We start from the raw sequence: 17089 nt of genomic DNA on the forward strand, positions 1-17089 counted from the left end.
CTTACCTACAAGTATAGGCAGATCCTAAGTTAGGTGACCATGACCAGAATCAACTCTTTACACATCACTACAACTAGGAAAAACATACCTGTTACACGTGATATATTAGGTTATCCTATTTTTGAATTACGCTTACTTCTTCAAGTCTATAATTAGAATATTACATCATTTTTGTTATAAAAGGAGCTCAAACCAGTTTATCAGGAGAGAGAAAAGACGAAGCTGTCCTAACTGACGGAGTTTATCTTGGCCAATTGTGGTGAGCACTTTTAAGATATACATATTCGTCTTAAATTGAAGAAGGTTCGAAACCAGATTTCAATACTAATAGTTGTGAATATTGTGTGACATGATATTCTATGGAATACTGACGTGCGTTTGACATGAGATACGATCTTGGAAAGGTGAAGATACTATGGAAAACGAAAGGATTTTAAAAGACACTGCTGGTCTTGAAACTGCATCTCTAATCTTTGGTTTGTGTTATGACGTTTCGTATTGCAGATGTGTAAAACACATGTATACTATATGGTGATGCCAAGTTTAGATTATGAAATGACATCACACACTCAAAGATACGATTATGACGGAAAAATAGATAATATCGAGTCGGAATGAACTCAGATTTTACATGTAAATATGGGATTTCGTTTCTGCAATAATTACCTGCAAAATGGATCACGTGATATGAATAAAATCAAATTCCTTACTCCATGTAAAATCCTATACTAGTGAATCTATAAGAATATATATATGAGTATACCTTAACTTATGTTTTATCCAGTGATATAACATAGAAAGTATGTTTGCTGGTTTGGTGGCGGCAGTGAGCGCTGGTTCCAGTTTGGCTGGTACGACCGTCAGCGCCCTGACAAGCAGCGGAGGCTACAGTGTTGCCTGTGGAATAGAGACTGCCAACTGGACCAAATACACATTGGAGAAACCTATGGCATTCAATGATGGTGGGCTGATTAAAACACCACCAATCGACATTCTACCTGGTGTCAAGGAGGCAATGGTGAGGACTCAATATATCTTAATATTACATTCCATACAGCATGTTTTTACAACAATGTTAGGCTTGCATTTGAGAATGTTTTATTAGTTTTATCTTTATAACTTAGAATAAAAACGATATATATCTGAAACATTTTTGATTAACAAATATACTAAATTTTTGCCGTTTTGTAAAAATACATGATCATTTCATATTGACTTTATATTTCGAAATGCAAAGATACATAGATAAAAGAGCATTTGTCGCAGGTTTTATTACCACTTTGTAATTCATTGGAATAGTTCACGGTTTCAGAATACATATATATACATAAAATTTCTTTAAAATTACCAGTAGAATGAAAATTTCAAATATGTAAGGGAAGTGCATCTCCTCATCTAGATTTGGAATTCGATTCCTTTGAATTTTCGTCAGTTACCTCCTAGGTTTAACATTTAGGCCCTTAGAATTACTGATAAGTCAGGAAGGACTTGATTGTTTGACTCTACTGTAAGAAATCTTAACATGTACTAGATGTTGCTGTTTACTTGTGTCTTTTGTACAATCTTTGAAAGTGGTATTTTCATTAAGTTGAAAAAGCTTATTATGTTTTCACTCACTTTTATCAATCAGATCACATAATGGATTAGCAGAGCAAATCTCTATTTCTCCCGAGTTTTATTACGTTACCATGAATGAACGACAACAGTTTGTACATAATTGGTGGAAACTACTACATTATATCGATCCTGATCAGTCTTAATTGAACCATTAGTGTATATGTGATGTATTCTCTTACTTTATTTTAAATGCTTTGACATTTTCCATAGATGCAAAGCAATTGTATATGATCTGGCTGAGTAATGATAATAGTACACACAAAAAGTTAGAGTGGCACATTCTAAATGGCAGTGATGGAAGGCAAGACAAAACTATTCTTAGTTGAACGAAAGTTTTCATGTTTTTTAGGAACTTGCATTCCATTTTATGTAATGAGTATCCTCTATCATAACAGATAACTCACAAGACAGGAGGAACTGCGACAGGGACATATGGTTCAGTTTCTTGGGTTGTCAACGATCGACGCGTGGTGGTAATGTGGTCAGTGCCCTTCAACCATGACTACTACCAAAATTGGTTGGGTGTAGGTCTGACTAAACCAGGTAAAACAAAACATGACAAGAGTTGGTACAAAACCATGTATTACCAGTCCAATACATCTGAGTTATCGTTCATAAGGAAAAAATTTTACACGGACGTCAACCCGGTTACAATTTCTGATGAAGATTTCGAAGTAGAAGGAACCATTGGATCTACACATATTGCGGATGCTCATATTGTCGTGAGACCACGCAATGAAAAGGATTACGCTCCGTCACTCCTTAAGGTTTGGGAATCTTCCAAGGCATGATAGAACCAGGAGCAATTGCAAGCAATATCTTATTTTCCAGATATTTACACATTTTATAGATATAAAGATGTATAAACCAATAATCCTGACGTTTATATAGACTATTACAAGAGCATTAAATATTTTGCAAGAATTAAAATACACAAAAGTTACAAGACGTCGTCAGTAATTGCTTTGAAATTTAAAGTCATACGTCGTCAATATATCTGAACGTGAATTTCAACTTTGCAGAATCTTTGTGACCTGTTTTGTTTAGCCTGGTATGAAACAAAAGCAAGCCAGCCAAAATGACACACATGTACAAGGAACCAAATGAGCCAGAGAAATTCGTTTCCTCTGTTTTATTTAGCAACATTGTCCATGCTGACAAAACAATATCCTGGTAAGTTATACTTATTTTGATGTCATAACGTATCAAATACATACATATTGTACATATACACAGTAATATAATATTGCATTACAATTCCTGAATTTCTTGATAATTAACTTCAAACCCCACTGTAGCGTGCCAGTTTGTTACAACTACGCAATATCCTTTGAAGTACGCCCCAATTTATAACACAAATAGTTGTAACAAATTGGCACACTACATAGCATACTAACTACACAATATATGTACAAACGGCTGACTGATTTATCGATATAACATCTAGAATCTAGACCCGCATTTTTAACACATTCAGATGTACGTGAATTAATAGGATTTTTTAACATACAATATTAGCCTTTATAAGAAAAGAAAAACATGTGTAAGGTAAACTTTACACTGCTGATTGTGTCTCACTTTACAATATATGATTATATACATATACATTCTTTTTTTTGACAATAAATCATATAATAGCATTCATTTCTTGTTTTGTTTTCGTTGCACAATGAACCTTTTCTGTCGGGATTCCTACCGTCCAGTTATTAAAGGCAATGGGAAGACTGACGAGCGGAGAACTCTATGCGATTCTTTCTGTTTAAAAACTTTAAAACCAAATGTGGAATTAAGTAATAGATTTTTTTTTCTCAATAACTCGCAACCATTTTTGATTAAACTGAGCATTGACATCTGTCTTGCAAGATCGTCAAAAGTAGACACTTTTGGATGACTAGATCTATCCAATCCTAGATTATTTATCGTTGTTTTCATGATAACCGCTTTGAGTTACGATCGCTTCTTGTCAGCATCGAGTCGTAACAACTGACTCGATATTATACCGTTTTCTGTTATTAGTTTGTTTAAAAAACACCATCATTAAACTGTAAATTTGATTTTCTATTGTAAATCGTCCAGAATATCCATACAAATAGAATCAGTCATAGATTTTCTTCTACTGAGTTTTGTATAAGATATACCGTTTCCAGAACTATGATAACTACTATATTGTACAGTTTTCCTGGTCTCTATATAGGATAATGGACCAATCCAAGCAGGCCATTTAATTATATCAGAGAAAATAATCTTTATTTTGTGCACAACATCGTCCATCTCTGTTTTTGCAGTAATGTCACCCTACAACCAGTCTCGTTGTCTTTTATAGAGATTAAAAAACCTTTAGACTTTTGTTTGCATTTTATTTTCATTAATCCTTGTATTTAACAGTCGCTTTAGGAAGACTGGGAAATGGCCATTGTTACCTATGCAATTAAATGACAGTGATCATCAGATACCATCGAATTCCTTTACGTCAAGCTCCTAAATAACACTGAACAATTCTGATCACATGATAAAGATAAAAAAAAAACCAACTACACTGTCCTTTTTTATCTTTATAACTATCTCTCCCAAGTTTTCAGTAAGTGATTAAGTCTTTTGAATGTTCTGGTCGTATTTCGCTATAATTATTTGATATTGGCTCGGCTGTATTTAACTCTTAGCTTCTATTAAAGGTTGCTATTCATCTGTGTGTCATTTTGTAAAATCTTTCGGTAATATGAAAAAAAAAAATCTTTAAAAGTTTGATGTTGAATAAGATAGTTCGGAATAGTTTTAGTTCCTTGACAAGTCGTGTACGTGAGAGATCCTATCTGAACAGAGGAATGTGATATTTACCTGAAATGTTTCAATCAATAAATAGTTTATTGCTTCCTTAAACATACAGCTGTTCCGTCTTCATCATTATCATCAGTAGAGCCTAAAACGTCTCGAAGGCGAACTTAATTGTAGAAAAAATTGTAGGAAAATTAACACTGAAATCAGTGCTGAAATATCTGATGTAAAGTATCAGCCGATTTCAGAAAAAATGATAACCACAAATAGGATATTTATCGGTTCTTGATAAATTATTGTATCATTCCACCATGTGTGGTTGGACGTGCTTCTGTGTGTACTAAAGCAGTTACAGATATACATCAAGAGCCAAGACAAACACGCACATGTGTCAGCAGCCATTATAATTTACATTACCGTTGTCAACGCCGGTGACTTATCAGTTTCTAACTAAAGACGGGGACAACAAAACCTCATTAATCTCAATTTTCAACTTTGCAACTGATAAAATTGACAATATAGACCACTAGACGTTATATGTAACAAGGGAGACAACTCTACCTTTCTTAAGGAATACAACCAATTTGAAGCACTGCAGCGCCTAGATCATCAAACATCATGTAATATATAGTTATACATTAAACATTTTCAATTTTCACAACGGCTATATTTTTTAAAATATATTTGTCACAAGTGTAGATTTTGATAACACTGCCTAACAATATTATACTTGGTATCTGTATCCCGTTTATCTGGAACACGTTTACCTATAAATGTGATTTTTTTTCTCACTGTCTGCATTGAAATAAAGTAATCAAACTTACCAACAAGAGTGTTTGGCATGAGTTATAAATTCTCATTTTTAGATGCTTAATAACAACACCAATACATTGGTGACTAAATAAAGACATCGACGTTATCGTGTATATGGTATTTAGTGGGCGAGGTAAGGGAGGTAAGTCTCATGTTAGACTTTATTTCTGGATTAATTTATCATATAAAATACTCTTATCTTTTTTCTTTTTATTTTCTTTAAAAAACTGTTTCTGTTTGCATTTCCTAGAATGGAAGTATTTGGTAATTATTCCTTCCAGATATATTGAGGTGTTCACTTAGCTTAAGCTTTCTGTATTCTCGGTAATTCATGTACTTGAACACGGGGTCTTAGCTGTTCTTCCAATTCTCCGAATTAAGATTCTCTGGAACCTGGGTGCAGGAATACATATATGACAATTCGTGTGGCACAAGATGACTCTTTCTGTTGATGTTATATAAGTTTCCCGTCGATAGCATTTCACATGCACCACATCTTGTTTCGTTACATTTGTGGACTTCATACGGTGCACCAGCCTATAGTTTTAATTTTGATTATGTTCTTTTCAGATTTTTAGGCTATTTTTATCATCTATGTTTCGATTACTTTTTTGTCATTCTGTGATCAGCTGTAATATTTTGTCGATAGTCGTTAGTTGGACATATATATATGTTCCATGGATTGTGTTACTAATTGGGTCGTCCGTTGATGCTCATTGCCATCTTGTTGGAGGTAAGGCTCCGTTTATCTATGATATACTTTTATCATTTACCTCCAGTAGACCTGTATATTCATATATAAATATCTGTTTTAGGTTAAAATTTCGTACAGCCACCTCGCTATAGATTGTGCAGATTATTTTTACTGAAAATGTAGACCAAACCTACTTTGGTATGAGATGGACGACATGACTCAAGACGGCACGATAGTTATCTTTGTTTTAAAAAAGGGTTTCCGTTTATAAATACAACTGTGGTATCGAAATATTGTTACGTGATCTAGACGTGCAGAAGTAGTAGAAAAATAAAAATAATCAATAGTTATCGACCTAGAACTCTTAAAATAATATCTTATAAATAAAAACTATATCTCAAAATGTGAATGTTGAGACCGATACTAAAGAAAACATGGCGGATTTCAAGATGAATTGTTATTGATGTAGAACGATGTTTTTATATATTACATGAATTTTTTCCTTTAAAATTAAATCTTTTCATTGTCTCTTTTAAGCTCATTAATATAATTAACATCTCTAAGATAGTGAGATGTATTTAAATTGGTTACCACATACGTTATACAAATATTTCTCCGGTTTTTGTGTCATTTTCATGTCTAATTGTTAATTATGTATGTGACTTATCTTTGCTTCATTGTCTATACAAGGTATTTTATGGTATACTGTTGATTAGATATGCTACATAACACTATATTTTTTCTACACTCTTCCTGTGTTATACGTTCACAATGGAGACGTATATACATTGTATTTGTTTCACCTTTATGTGCGGTTCACTTTCGGGCCTTGGAACACTCAAAAGATTAAAATGGCTGCACGATATTAATGTTGATAAAAGATAATACTATAATTTTACCATGATTTTTTCGATTGTAATGCGTGTTAAGTATTAAAAACAAGAAAGAAAATACCAACACGTCAGCAAAATCTTAATTCAAACTATATTCGGTGCGAAGATTTTTATGCCATGTGTAACGAATGATGAATATTATATGTATGTGTATTATCTTTCGGTGTGGTGTAAATTTCATGTATTCCTGACAATCAATATAAATTATATTTGCCATGTTATGTTGTTTTCTGTTCACTTTTGACGTATTGATTGTTGTTTTGTATTGCATTTTATGTTTTATGCATTTTTGGATTTTTGTTGATTTTATGTGACGTAAGACTGTTTTGTTAACTTGGTGTTAGGTAAGAATGTTTTGCTAACTTGGTATGACGTAAGACTGTTTTGTTGGCTTGGTGTGACGTAAGACGTCTTTATTGAGTTTGTGTTTGGATCTTTCATGTGAAACACCGTTGGAATAAGTCGTTTTTCATTTTACAACTTTCCACAATCAACACATACGATACAGACAACTGACTTTGTAAACTAGACTGTTAGCTCCCCGAAGATCTATGGTGTTGCCATCTTAATATACCGTAAGGTATAGAAATATACAAGACAAAATCATAACCAGATTCAGTTGAGTACACAATCATTGCAGGGCATTATTCGGGAAGTCACTTCATCACACTCATACACACATATTACTAAATAAATCGTATGAAAACTTTCACAGGCGCTTTCAACTTTTGTCGCATTTAGTTTACTTCATGTATATAATCGTTCTGCCTTTCACAGCGGTGATTGCTGAATGTATCCAACAATGACATAGTTGAAAAGTCAAGTATTACGTTTTTAATGTTAAAAATGTGCTACACGCATATCTGCAAGAGGTCTTTCAGGCAAAATATCCATTGAGGTGCACATGACGCGGTAAGCTCAGAGAGAATGTATGCGAATGTTTCTCTGATTTGCTAATACGAGGACTGATTGATAAGTTGTGAGTCTTGTATGAAGAAATTAAGAAGAGATGTCCTTTTCTCATACTGATATGGTAGCAACACTAGGGAATGATGTCCCTTCATATTTTAAAGGTAGGTGGCGGCATTTAAGCATGGAAAGCCTGTCACTGTTGCAAACCCAGAAATGATCAGTAACTTCGATGCTATTGTTATGACTGACAGGCGAGTTACAGAGAGATATATAACCAGCACAGTTGGGATTTCGCATGAAAGAGTACATTTCCTTCTTATGGAAGATCTTGCAATGAGAAAGTTCTCAGCCCGTTGGGAACCAAGACTTTTGACAGCTGATCAGTGGCACACCTGGCGGACTTTATCGGGTGCTAATCTGAACCATTTAAAGATAGATCCTGTTAATTTTTGCTGAGGTTTGCGACTATGTATGAAATGAGGGTCTATTACTTTACCCCAGACACCAAACAAAGATCTAAAAAGGAAGCACCCTGTTTTAACCCCTCCGAACAAGTCCAAGACTGTTCCATCAGCTGGAAAGGTTATGACCTCCGTTTTCTGGGGCTCTTAAGGTAAGTGTCTGCAAAAAGGACAAACAATAAATGTCACATATTATGCATCATTTCTTAGGCAGTTAAGAGAAAATATTGCACTCATGCGCCGGGGAAAACTCAGTAAAGGTATGCAGTTCCACCAGGAAAATGCCCCTGTTCACAAGTTTGCCATTGCCATGGCTGCCATTAACGACTATGGCTGTGAATTGATTGAGCATCCATCTTATTTGCCTGATCACGTTCCCTCAGATTTTTATCTATTTCCAAACTTGAAAAAGGTAATTTCCGATACCCACTTTCGGTCCGATGATGACATCATAGATGCAGTGGAAGCCTTTCTGAACTGCGAAGAACAGGACTTCTCTTAAGGTGGCATTGAGGCTCATTGAGGCTAGCAAAAGTGTATAGATACAGAAGGGGACTTTGATGAAAAAGATGCGGTATGTCCGTCAAAAGTAAAACTCTTAAATATGATGCTCACAGCTTATCAGTCAGCCTTCTTATTTCAGAACAGGCGCATTATATTGTCTTTAGGCAAGTATATATAAAAGATATCTGATCAAATCGTATTCATAATGCATATAAATAAACCTAAATCACATTTTTTGAGAAAAAATCCATCTATCATTTGGAACAAGTCCAAATAGTTATCAAAAAGGGTTAATGATGTTAAATAATAGTTAAGGTGAATATTGATCAGTTTTATACTGGTCTCCTAAACACTTTAAAGGAGTAGATTTCGCCCATTTTGTAAACATCATACACAATATTGTTTCAGGTGACGGCCGACAAACCGACGCGTCTCTCTCGGTCTCGTTTGAGTCTATATCCGATTGTGACGCGATCTTCTCCATTGCACGTGCGACCTCTGACCCCAAACGATCCCAGCGGCACTGGGATCACCGTGTCATTTTTGACGCTGTCACTACTAACTCTATCACCTCCCTCCCATACCCTCTGGGGCTGGGGGCGGGGGAAAGGAGTCATTTGGTAAGGATCTCCATTTCCACTTCCGTTGAAGGTTGTCTTTGTTTGAATTTTAGTGTATATGTCGCTTGGAAAGCTAGGCAGTATGGTATTTGTTCGATCGCAGCCTCTAGAATGACGTCCCTTAGTGGGACTGCTACTTTGAGAAGACCCACGGTTGGACACTGGTTCCCGGACTGGATGTGCTTGCCCAGGTATGGGTGCAGAGTTAATATGAAATGTATTTGAGCGTGAATTCTTTACCTCTACAAAGCGCTGTGCTGGAGAGTTTTCTCTTCCAGCCAACTGTTGAGGACTTTGCACGGAGTCCGCACTTCCTGTTCGAGTAAATGTATTCTTATTCGGGCCACTAGTCAGTCGACGTGTATCAAATCGTGCAGCATAAGTGTCCTTTACAGGCTGTACATTTAGTTGCAGATCCTTCCGGTGGAGAGTTGTTTTGGGTATGACTAAATTCAAATACTGGCTATGTGTCGACCGAGCGGTTTTCTTTTTCATGTTTGATTTACACAATTTCGGTCTAGAGGTAGTTGATTTTCTTACTGGAGCAAGATTGAGTTTTTTACCCCTATCCTGAACTGACATGTTCTTTTCTGTGTCATCATTATTTTCTTCTTCAGAGTGAAGATCGTGCCCAGAATGTTGGTGTGTCTGATGGTGTTGGCCCATGCTGGTGTTACTGTGGTAAAGGTGAGGATTCGTCATCACGTTACTACAAAGAACAAAAATAGGATCTGTGTTCATTTAATATGTTCTTGCAAATTTATGCGCAAACACTGGAAAATTTATTTGATAATCATCATCAGGCTGTTTATATTTACCCATTTTCTCGATCCACCGACAGAATGGCAAGGAAGTCACAGTTCTCAGCGATGGAGCTGTAATGAAGAACAGATCAAATTAGAGACACGCTCGTAACGTTCGGTCGCCATTTCTCTACAGATTGGTTACCTAAGGCGGGAATTCAGAAGAACAATATCTAAAATGAGTTTCTAGTTCCCTGCTACCAATGTGCGATCATGCATTGCTCAACTGCATACATTCATCTTTCTTTGTGTACTGTAAGGTAAATATAATAATGAAGAAATCAATATTTCCAAATGAATTGATATGGCGTGTTTCCACAAATTAGGTAGTTCGTCAAACAATCCATTGTCTTTAAAAATGTTCAAATTCTCAAATTTGTATTGCTTTCTGGTCTTAAAGATACAGCACTAGTTTTAGTTATCTAGTCATAAATTTCCAATATTATGTGGAATGCTATTCGTCATATATAATCTGTACGGATGTTCGTTTTAATCTTTCAGTTGTTAAGGGTGTCAGTAAGCTTCAGACCCTTATTCTTCCGGAATACCAATTCTACAGTAGATTTTTTCTTTTGTTTGTATTTTACTCTAGTTTTACTATCTTTATTAAATTAGAGTTTGGATTATGATTATGTTGACATTTGGTATTTCCATGTTGTTTTTGTCCTTGATTTGATCTACAGTTATAGTCCGGAATATAATTATTATCATTCCATCACGTTATACACCACCATATTGTTCCACTCTCTTCAACAGAAAAAAATCCTTACTTTCTTATTCCGTGCTTTCATATGAATAGCCGCCGGCAATGGGATACATTGATTTATCTTCAGTAGGTCTCACGAATCGAAAAATGTAAAGGCATTGAAAGATAACATCACATGGGGTTTTATTTAACATTTAAGAAACAAGTGGTAAGCATTTCCTTCATTTTATCATGTTTTATAAATTTCAAGTGAAACGGGTATGAATATGGGCCTCCATTTATGACGTTACTCAGACACATTTGCAAGCTTTCGCGAGTTTTCCTTTCTCCATTCATAATTTAGAATTTCAGTCAAATGAAAGTCTTTTTCCTCACACAACAGCATCGACAAAGATTCGTGGGTGAAACTGATACTAAACAAATGTTTTTTAGTCTTTAGTTAGCTAACTTGTTTACCGATACATGAGTAACAAGTATTACACTCCAGCGGCGAGTACTTCCTGTGTATACCACTATTTTCATGGCTACTGGCATGTATTTTTTTCTGAAGTAAACGTACTTCTAATCGCATTCTTTAATTTATAATTGATTCGTGCACGTGGTTACAACACTGGAAATAAACCGCAAAATCAATTATTATTTTTTTAGATAAATTCTTTATTCTGAATCACTCCTTTCTGTAATGATTACGGACCCAGGAAATCGATGTCAATAGAAACCTGATGCAAACAAATGTCAATATCAGGGCAGCTTTTGTTGTTAACCTGGGAGTGTACATGTATGTAATGAGTAGTTGACAACCCGTCATCAACGCTGTCATTTTGTTCTGTATCGATACAAGGTTAGTGCAATATTTAAGTGTACACTTGTGTTGATACACGTCGTTTAAAAAAGAACGGAGAAAATGAATTATATATATTTATATATATATACATATGTACCAGATCTGAGCTTGTCGACAGCCCCTCTATAAAACAAGGATCTCTGTAAGGGCCCTTAAGATAGGTTATATTTTGTACAGGAGATATCAACAATGTAGCACAATCTGCATTATCGGAGTAAATAAAAGAATGAAAATAACATAAATCTTGTGTTATTATAGCATCAGACTGCTCCTAAACGCTTATAATGCATATACTGTATAATATTTCGTTCTTAAAATCTTATTTTACCATGGTAAAGGGGGCGCCTTAACGCACGTACTATTATATGATATATTCCTGAGTCTTTGACTATGAACACCCAAGCTTTAAATGTTTATCTGAAATGAAGATGCGGTGTTTATTTGTATGTGATAAGACATTTTGAAATTGACTTTATTTTACATACCTGTGTGAATTAAAATCAGTGATATCTATATATTTTAATGCTTATCTGACATTCCATTTTTTAAAGTGGTGACGTGACAAAAGCAATTGGGTAGTCTTAATAACACAACTTGTTTGAGGTTTGTAGATTTTCAATTACCAATCACTGCGACATCGTTATTCTGGGTTATTTTCAGCTAAAGATTGCATCAATTTCCCCGTCTCAGTGTGCCCACATTTACTTTGGTTATAGACAGAAAGTTATAGACGGCCGTTGTTTCGTCAAGCATGATTTCATGTATTGGAAGATGTCTACACAAATTGGGATTATATAATTTAAAAGGAATTTAAAAGGATAAAAACTTTGTGAATCGTATTTACAGCGAAAATTAATCACTTAACTCTCTCTCTCTCTCTCTCTCTCTCTCTCTCTCTCTCTCTCTCTCTCTCTCTCGAGAATGGCTTTTTATGATTTAAGATTATCACCAACACTCTAGGCTAGGAGTCATCCAAAATGTACAAACTCTACAGGTCTAGGATTCGCAGTTGTTCTATCTAATGGAACTACATTTCGTGTAACTATTGTGTCCATAGACAAAGTATTATCATAGTGAAATATGAAAACTTGGTTTATCTTTCAATCACTTTCTGTACATCACTTTTGAGTAATGTCACAATGTTATCTACACATCAACTCTCAATTTATCACGGGTTAATGTCATCAATGTTATTTGTAGATGTGTTATAATGTTTAAGAGAATATAATTTATTCCATTTTTATTTTTATACAGCGTACTTAACATAGAAGGTTGATTATAATAGGGATCTAGATACAAGTTTTTGATAAAATATATTAAATTTCATTTCCTGAAATCAATATTAAGCTCGGTTCCTTGTGTTAACTTAATACCAAAATGAATTATTGTTTATACTGTTTCGTTTGTAGATATTCTTATCGACTGTGGTAAGTAAAGGATTGTATTATATATGAGACAAAATTATGGGTATGATAATTTGTATTGTAATAATTGTATTGTAGTTAAACGTGTGATGTTATATACAGGGATAACCAAATGCCATGAACATGATGTTGTGTGACATAAAAACATTTTCCTTGCGTTAGTCTACTGTAAATCTGGATATCTCTTATCAAATCGACTGAGCACAGCGCCATTTTCTAAGGATGTATCCACACTTATGTGCAGTGTTTAATCTTCCATCAAATTACAAAAGAAATGTTAGGTTAGAAATACATATTATAAGTACCATGAATTTTCTTAAGGAAGAAAACCTTTAAATGTTGAGGAAAAACAAACGTGTACTGCTGTGATTTAATTTCCTAATAGATGATTATCTGACGATTTTAGAATTGAACAGAAAATGAAATACAACTAAGCAGATATCGTTATAACTACCTTGATTATTGAATGTCTGCACCACAGATTATAATTTATTGGTAACATTCAATTTTCATCTTTGTATACCGACTATATATTACTGATTTAAATCAGTAGGATTAATATGTACAATACAAATGTGGCTGTCGTAATCGTAAAGGATTATTATCAACAAATAAAGTTAATCTTCCCTAATCGTAAATAAATCCCATACATGTGTGTGGGTGTAATTGTTGAATGAAAATCTCAATTCAACTGACTGAGACTAGAAAATAGTAACCGTCCTTGTTTCAATGGTTTACCCAACAATTTTGTGAAAGAATATGTGTTGTTTAGTGGTCAGTTATACAGAGATGTGTATATAATGTGGATGGTTGTTTGGTGGTCAGTTATACAGAGATGTGTATATAATATGGATGGTTGTGTGGTGATCAGTTATACAGAGATGTGTATATAATGTGGATGGTTGTGTGGTGATCAGTTATACAGAGATGTGTATATAATGTGGATGGTTGTTTAGTGGTCAGTTATACAGAGATGTGTATATAATGTGGATGGTTGTGTGGTGATCAGTTATACAGAGATGTGTATATAATGTGGATGGTTGTTTGGTGGTCAGTTATACAGAGATGTGTATATAATATGGATGGTTGTGTGGTGATCAGTTATACAGAGATGTGTATATAATGTGGATGGTTGTGTGGTGATCAGTTATACAGAGATGTGTATATAATGTGGATGGTTGTTTAGTGGTCAGTTATACAGAGATGTGTATATAATGTGGATGATTGTGTGGTGGTCAGTTATACAGAGATGTGTATATAATGTGGATGGTTGTGTGGTGGTCAGTTATACAGAGATGTGTATATAATGTGGATGGTTGTGTGGTGGTCAGTTATACAGAGATGTGTATATAATGTGGATGGTTGTGTGGTGGTCAGTAATACAGAGATGTGTATATAATGTGGATGATTGTTTGGTGGTCAGTTATACAGAGATGTGTATATAATGTGGATGATTGTGTGGTGGTCACTTATACAGAGATGTATATATAACAGGGATGATTGTTTTGTGGTCAGTTATACAGAGATGTATATATAACAGGGATGGTTGTTTGTTGATGTTTTCAGAAAGTTCAACGAAGTCAACTTCTATTTTTTCAAATTGAAAGAGCAGTGCTTCACATTATGAAATCATTTTATGTAATAACCACTGTGTTTTATTATAATCTCTATTACGGCCTTCAATGGCATTTATTCGATGTTTCGACAACAAATCCTTTTCAACAAAGGTCAATAATCGATTAACCCTTTTGTGCATTAAAGAATTTAAATATGTTTTGTACATACCAGCTTTAGATGTACCATGAACATGTACGTCATAATAGGACAATGAGTTTTCCCTGATCACGGTTTGGAGTATGCCTTTTGGGAGCAATCGATAGTGATTTCAGTACGACAAAGCTATATCTGGTCTAATTATCCCTGTACTTTTTAGGAGTCACCGGGCAAATATTTCTTTTGTTGCTAATTTGCCACAGATTTATAAAATCTGGTTTAGGATTATGATCCTATTGCCATGTTGGTATTTTTGTTGTTTTTTGGAAACTTTGATTACAAATATTGGAATGCTGTTTTGTCAAAGAGTTTTATGTCGGGTTTGAACGAGCACTTTGAAGCTATATTGGTGAACTAAAAACGACAAGGAAATAAAAAACATGTTAACATAAACATAATCCAAACTCAAATTCAATAAAACTTGGGCTGATATGACAAAATGGATTTACACGGATATTCCTGAAAAAGCACCCAGAAAATAAGACAAGTTGTTCCGGAAGAGTAAGCGTCTTCTGCTTCATCGACGACATATAAACCTTTGTCAATTCATGTCGGTACATGCAATGTCATGTTCTCAAATACGAACACGGTATACAACAACGGAACCAACAGGCAAACTAACGATCATGAAATACTTCCATATGTTAGACTATTTCTCAATGAGATCATTCTGATAACATGTAAAACTTCCTCATACGTTTCATCAACTTCCATAGAGAAGATTAAAGGATAATCAATAGTACTGTTAGTGATCCATGCTTCAATATTCACACCTGAAAGGAAACTGCCAGTTGATTTTAAAACACTTACAAGTCAAAATTAAAGTTACATGTAAGAAAGTATGTCGATCACATATCGTAAACACACACAACAATTTACGTTCGTTACTAATTTCTGAAATTATCTATTAGTATCATTATTAGTGATCTGGTTAGTCTGCGTTAAGTTATTACCCGACAAAGCTGATAGCGCCACTTCATAATTCTAAAAGTTATGTCTTAACTTATATTCCCGGAATTAAACAATTATAATGAATAAATCTGAAATTATTTTTGCTATTTTAAGGACAACATTTACAATTTTATATCAATATACTTACCAGACATTCCCCTTGACCCTAGATACGTATGGATCTGCCATCGTGACGTCATCGTTGTGGTAGTATGACACCTTACACACATCGCCCACGGTGTGATTGTGTCGGTACTGTTCCATATACTGTGACGATTCCTCATAGTGATGAAAGTCAAATCCCGTATCTCGTTCCGGAAGTAACCTTTGGTAAGCATGCGGAATGTTATGGTTTTGTGTCTTGCGCTTTACTTTCACTGGTCTGTAATATTTCCCGGTTTGGTATTTAGATTCCCATCCACACACTAATTCCTCGTGTTCCGCCACAGTAGCGGAACATCGACATTCCCTTCGCGATGTAATATTATTTTTAGATTGTAAGTTCTTGATTAAGCGTCGATTAGAAATCCTTCCGAAACTACAACGTGTTACCCCTTCGTTTAATTCATCGTCACTTTGTCCAAATATAGAATCGTCGTCATCAGTATCATCGTCCGCCATGGTAGCCTTGGTCAGCTTAGACGTGGATGCTCGTTTAGAAGACTTACGTTTGGAGTACTTCGCTCGCCGACGGACATAGTTCTCTAAAGTATGATTAAAATGGCGGTTATTTTCCGCACTATCTTCTCCTTCGTCTGACAAGTATACATACTGACTGTTCGCTCGCAGACTGGAAGGGCGCGATGTGGACACCCGAGCTCGAACGAAATCATGCAAGTCCTCGTGTGTATGTTTCACACTTCGGTCTGGCATTGTCCCGAACATAACGATAAATTATTGTGTATTACACATGGGGATTTGTCTAATTCACTTCATTGTGATTATCGTTGTATACACAGGCCACAATTAACCTAACCAAAGCCGTTTTAATTGCTTCGTGACAATGTATAATGACGAAAACAATTAAAATTAATATTCTCACAAAATAAACATATTCATTCTGGTTCCATCATGTATGTGTCTTTCACATGCTGGAATAGTAAGTTATAATATTTCAATAGTTCGTATATAGCCAGTCGAATTTCGGTAACAAAGCGTTGTTCATTATACAAATATATGTAATTGTCTGCCTTCTTTAGGTTGTGTTCATTTTGAAACCTGATACAATATACACGTTTCACTTGTAATCAATAGATATCCTGAGAAAATCCACAGCAAAACACATGATCTGATTTAAATGTA

General features: G+C 34.8%; 2 protein-coding genes across 2 annotated transcripts; one reads left to right on the forward strand and one right to left on the reverse strand.

Annotated features, from left to right (window-relative positions):
• The first annotated feature begins 802 nt into the window (after positions 1–802).
• On the forward strand, positions 803–2408 carry LOC132554088 (tereporin-Ca1-like). Its single transcript, XM_060218385.1, has 2 exons — positions 803–1018; positions 2013–2408. Exons 1-2 carry the CDS (start codon positions 803–805, stop codon positions 2406–2408), a joined length of 612 nt encoding a protein of 203 aa, XP_060074368.1.
• A 6662-nt stretch (positions 2409–9070) lies between these two features.
• On the reverse strand, positions 9071–16672 carry LOC132554099 (uncharacterized). The gene is made up of 3 exons (XM_060218397.1): positions 15936–16672; positions 10105–10161; positions 9071–9995 (listed from the first exon to the last, which is right to left on the reverse strand). Exons 1-3 carry the CDS (start codon positions 16670–16672, stop codon positions 9071–9073), a joined length of 1719 nt encoding a protein of 572 aa, XP_060074380.1.
• Positions 16673–17089: the final 417 nt, after the last annotated feature.

This window comes from Ylistrum balloti, unplaced genomic scaffold, assembly GCF_031769215.1.
Source record: "Ylistrum balloti isolate Yb309-2 unplaced genomic scaffold, AGI_CSIRO_Ybal_v1 Utg370378, whole genome shotgun sequence".
In the NCBI taxonomy this organism is placed as follows: domain Eukaryota; kingdom Metazoa; phylum Mollusca; class Bivalvia; order Pectinida; family Pectinidae; genus Ylistrum; species Ylistrum balloti.

Bases quoted from the DNA above. Each gene is read 5' to 3' on its own strand.
- LOC132554099 (XM_060218397.1), bottom strand. From the start codon at position 16,672: ATGTTCGGGACAATGCCAGACCGAAGTGTGAAACATACACACGAGGAC. The intron at 10,162-15,935 runs GTAAGTATATTG...TCTTCATTACAG, and splicing joins AGGGTCAAGGGGAATGTCTG to CTCCATCGCTGAGAACTGTG. The intron at 9,996-10,104 runs GTAAATATAAAC...TGTTCTTTGTAG, and splicing joins TCGGTGGATCGAGAAAATGG to TAACGTGATGACGAATCCTC.
- LOC132554088 (XM_060218385.1), top strand. From the start codon at position 803: ATGTTTGCTGGTTTGGTGGCGGCAGTGAGCGCTGGTTCCAGTTTGGCT. The intron at 1,019-2,012 runs GTGAGGACTCAA...CTATCATAACAG, and splicing joins CTGGTGTCAAGGAGGCAATG to ATAACTCACAAGACAGGAGG.